The 5000-nt window shown below is 38.4% G+C and overlaps 1 protein-coding gene across 1 annotated transcript in view; it reads right to left on the reverse strand.

Annotated features, from left to right (window-relative positions):
• The window catches only part of LOC147470819 (uncharacterized), a 46939-nt gene that overhangs the window by 15603 nt on the left and 26336 nt on the right, over nt 1-5000 (reverse strand). Inside the window, exons 9-11 of the mRNA XM_086542723.1 lie at nt 4644-4783; nt 3363-3389; nt 2129-2279 (exon numbers count right to left, since the gene is read on the reverse strand). Of these exons, the coding sequence (XP_086398849.1) occupies nt 2129-2279; nt 3363-3389; nt 4644-4783 (318 nt within the window). The remainder of the gene's footprint in view (nt 1-2128; nt 2280-3362; nt 3390-4643; nt 4784-5000) is intronic.

Consider the following 5000-nt stretch of genomic DNA (forward strand, 5'->3'; position numbering starts at 1 on the left):
AAATTGTCATGACAACCCCAATAACCAGAAGACACCAAGAGCCATTCACCATCTGATTTCACGACATTGGGATGAAGGGATCTGTTGTTTGTAAGGAACGAGTTCAGACAGGGTGTCAATCAGCAGGAGCTAGCTAGTGAAACTGAATAAACAGGACTATCGCTTGCTAAACCAAAACGGTGATCAAGGGAGCCTGAATCGTCCAAAACGTGAGATTGAGTGCGAACTAATAAAAAAGGGAATCAGGTCTCTGGGTAACTTAACTGTGCACTTAAAAGCTATCTAATCCATGAGAAAACCATGAAGATATCAGGCTGTGCCTTAGCTTTTCGTAGGAAAAAATCAAATAAATAAAGGGATATATAAAAAAATGTACATGATTATAAGGTGCACTAATGCTGTTGGTTACTGTGAGCAGTAGATCAATGCCATGGACTGACCATAGAGGCAAATTTGTGCTCTTTTCATAGACAGAGAAAAGATGTATAGAACATTTTGACATTGAAATGAAATGTGTAGTCTAATCTTTGTATATTAAATACGTTACAAAGTAAAATATCTCCTAAATCCGGAGCACATCTGTCTTACCTAACCTATAGTATGTACACTAATACACAATTTAAACAAATATTACTAATGGACAATTTTGTTAATCACCTTCAGTTTGGGCAGAAAATTTGCGACAAATTCATTCATTTTCAGGTAATTGACCTCACGTTTTCAATTCACCATTTGTAGTCAATAATTCTAACACTAATACTAAAGAGCATAAATTTATAAGTTTTCTTTTATATTAATTAGTGTTGTGTATTTTGTTTGCAGATTGCAAATATTGATCAGTACAGGATTCACTTGCAGTTAGATTATGTACGGCCAGAACTTTCTATACATTAAAATGATTTTATAGCTGTAACATTTTTGCAAGGGTCTTTATTTATAACATGTTTCTACAGTGAATGAAAAATTAGCTACACACTATGAAAACCTGATATTCATATAAAAATACTTCTTATCAATACTAGAACAGAATGAGAGGACACTCCTGTACTCCAAATTGCTGCGTTTGATTTCTAACTTACCTAAGCACCCAAATCTATATGTTTCTGATATAACCCGAACAGCTCCAAATGTGGACTATATATATATCCACATTAAAAAAAAAAAAAAAAAAAATCAATAATAATGTGTATTTTTAAAATGGTTTGGTATATGAATTTTCTGTATGCATGTCAAGCCTCAAATTTCTTAATCTTCAAAAGTGTTTCTTTTCAATTCTACTGTTACTTTTCATATGCTCATAACAAAAGATATACAATATGTACATACTGAGAAGTAATCCACTTTATATTTACAATCACATTATGTCATATTTCTACAGAACTAGAGACTACGTCTGCTGTATCTATATACTCGATAATGTAGAAAATATCCCTTTTTACATATGATCATATCTCTAATGAGAATTCATTATGATTGTATATTCCTATATGGCCAATCTTTAATCTGGTTTTACAATGAGTGACACAAGCGAACATGTTAAATATCTGAAATGATAGCTATTGTATGTAGCCAGTTTGACTACTTGTGGTGATCACACATAAAGTGCTGCATGAACTTATGGTGTCCCTGGTGCGGGTCCTCTCGTGACTGTGGTAGGGTTCCCCATCATGTTACAGCAGTAGTGAGGAACAGCAGGAGATGGGGCCAGTAGACAGCCAGCAGAGTCAGTCAGCAGGAGGAGACTGAGCAGAGAAGACACATGAAGACGATGATCCACGGACATGGCCATGATGAGACAGGCCGAGGGAGAGACACATGGGCTGCAGGGACGGGCAGGCGCAGGACTGTGGACGGGCCAACAGACGGGCGGCATGCGGCTTTGTGGGCGGGGTGTTGGCCGCAAGCGGTCAACAGGCAAGGAGTGGATGGGTGGGTGAGTGGCAAACACACACAACTTGACTTTAGTGACTTCAGTGAACATAGCTGTGTTGCAAAAAAGTACATTCACAGGCTATGACAAATCATTCCTTTCTCAAACCCCTGAAAAGACCCATTTTTAAAAATCATCCTCACCCAGCCACTTCTACCAGCCTCATGTTGCCATGAGGTGCTAGACTCCGACACGTACCTGGGTTCCTCCTGGCTGGTGGAGTACTGGTGATAGTAGCTATGGTAGTTTGAGTACCTGTTTTCTCGACTGGTCACGTCCCCACTCGTCCCCCCGCCTTGCTCATCATACAGGGTGATCTGTCTCTCCAAGCTCGGTCGTCGCGTCGTCCCTACAATAGACATCAGATTATCATATCCCCTTCATAGAAGAAATCTGGAGTGGAATTATTCTGGTGTTTTTATGTCATAACGGTTTATACTTGCATGTGTGTCAGATTATAATGGCCCTGTTGGGTCGCTTTGCACAGGTATCTCAGGCTGGTTTATCAAGTGGAGCTACAACTGAAGTTATCTGATAAGCAACTACTATATATCTATACCAGTTTAGCATACTGATTACATCAGCTTGGGCTTAAAATTATGCATGATTAATTGCTCGCATTAGAGGACTTGGTTTCCGTACCATTACAGCTGCATCTACAACAACTGAATCAAGTTATATTGTTCAGTCGTTAAAATAAACAGGATAATTTGACAATGCCAATATCAAATAATCATAAATCTATGATATATTAGCCTATAATGATAATGATTTTGTTTTTATGCACTTCTTTAAAAGTAGGTAGAAACTCTTTAAGAAGTGCGAGTCCTGTATCTTTTCATGCATTTCTCAATAAGCAATCGAAGGAACTGCTGATATCCTCCTCAAGAAGACCAAAACAATAATAATAACAAAAATAATAATCATAATGTTACATGGTAATGTCCTGCAAAGCTATGATATACTTGTGCTGGTGTCCAAGTTGGCTTAAGTCTAGAAGGGCAAAGCAGTTGCATGATCCGAAGGAAATTAGAAGAAACTATGACAGTGTCCATTAGCTCTTACGACATGAACAAAAGCGGTTAGGGAATCTCATGTAAGAAAGATTTACAGTATACCTATTTATTCACAGGGGTCACATTCATTACGTTTTAAGAAACATCACCAGTCACACTTATTACTGACACGTTATTAGGATTCAGATATATTACATGACACGCTACGAACTTTTTTTTTAGAACATTTTCCTTATATACTCACAGTTTTTAAACATATTTTATTTGTTGAAGTTAGCATTTAGAAAGCTATATAAGCACAAGTTATAATGCTGGATTTACATATCCTTTTAGTGAAGTGAATTAACAAAGGAAAAAAGCATTGAGGCAGATAACAAAGCAGACAAAAAGGCATAACACTGTGTATTCTAGGTTACCGTCTTCCTCATCCTTATGCGGTTTGGCTATCATGAAATTAAGAACAAAGGTTATAATAAGATTTCATAAAGTACCAGGACCTGAGGAGTTTGATGCTGTGATAGCCGGTTTTCGATGACCACCGATTTCCACTGACGAGAATATTTGGTTCTAGCAAATTACTGCTAGTTCTCTTAAATGAAGAGTGAAACAGTGATTTGATGAATCACAGGTTCTAAGCAGTGACTATTTAACAAAAATATGAATGAAAATTATGCAAAACTAGATCGACACTTGAAAAAATAAAACTAAAATTTGATTTTGATTACTGGTCTTTAGCCTACATAGGCTCATAGGATCCACTTATTATTTCCACATCTAGATGGATCTTCAGTTGAAAGCATTATATCGTACTTTGACTTTAGATGGATCATGGGATGGATTCAAGACAACAAGAATATCTTAATGTTTCTTTCATTCATTCGTCGACAGGATCTAGCAGCACAACAAAGGAAATCTTGGACTTTTTTTCTATTTGTTAATAGTGTCTTTGTTTTGTAAATATATTCTCCTGAAGGAGAGATTCCTGAATGCCATAAATTTCGCTATACGTGAAATCGTTTCAGAAAAAAAGCACATATAGTTCTTCGTGCGACAAGATCTCTAGAACTGAATATACTACGAATATTGAGAAATGGGTCTGCTGAGTAAATATCTCACTCCTTAGGTCTCGGTACTCACGAAATTTAATACATTAAAATAATACCAAAGTAGAAATACATGAAACTAATGGTAAAACAAAGAAGTTAATAATCCAGTAAAGAGCACAGCAAAGGAAACATAGATAATGTACAAAATTAAAATGACAAATTCCAAATTTTCACACAAGTGGACGTAACCCTTATCTAGCCTACAGTGAAGTGTTTGCGGTGCCTGCGTGGTCGAAGAAAATCTATAGTGAAGAATAGTGATCATAATAATGGGAATAACGTGAATTACCTCATGAAAAGAAGTTGCTATGCATTACTTTGTACAAAATACTTACTTATGAATTAGTAGTGTGTGAGTGTGACTGGTTGATTACTTTTGAGTAGGAAAACGTTTGCATTTACGTGTGTATGTCTACGGAAATATGCATATGCATGTACGTGTGCATTTGTGCAGATGCATACATGTGCTTACATGGGGATGTACGTGTATGGAAGCTTTTTCCATGAATTTACATTAGTAGATTTGGAAACCTCGGCCAACGCTAAGTGCGTCCGATAAATCTTGGGGGAAAGAGCCTCCAGAAGCCTCACCTCTGGTAAGCTTCCCTCTGGCGTTGCTGGAGGACGTGGTGGTGGTGGTGGTGGTGGTGGTGACGGGGGCCTTGTCGAAGTCCTCCTGGTTCGCATACTGGCTGATGTACTCGTGGGTGTTGAAGTAGCTGCTCACCGGGCTGTGGACGGCACCACCAACAGGTCAACACACTCCGCGCCTCCCGTGCTGGTCGTTGCTCAGGGCATGGCGACTCCGCACGCACACGCACGCACTCATGCTCCGAGACACTAACACACACACGCACGGGGCACTGATACATTGACTTTTTATCTATCTCTCCTTTGATCACCCTTCCCCCTTCACAATTGTTCCGACACAGACACACACACGCACAC

Source organism: Penaeus japonicus, unplaced genomic scaffold, assembly GCF_977035675.1.
Source record: "Penaeus japonicus unplaced genomic scaffold, GWHDUDI00000001_assembly GWHDUDI00000012, whole genome shotgun sequence".
Classification (NCBI taxonomy): domain Eukaryota; kingdom Metazoa; phylum Arthropoda; class Malacostraca; order Decapoda; family Penaeidae; genus Penaeus; species Penaeus japonicus.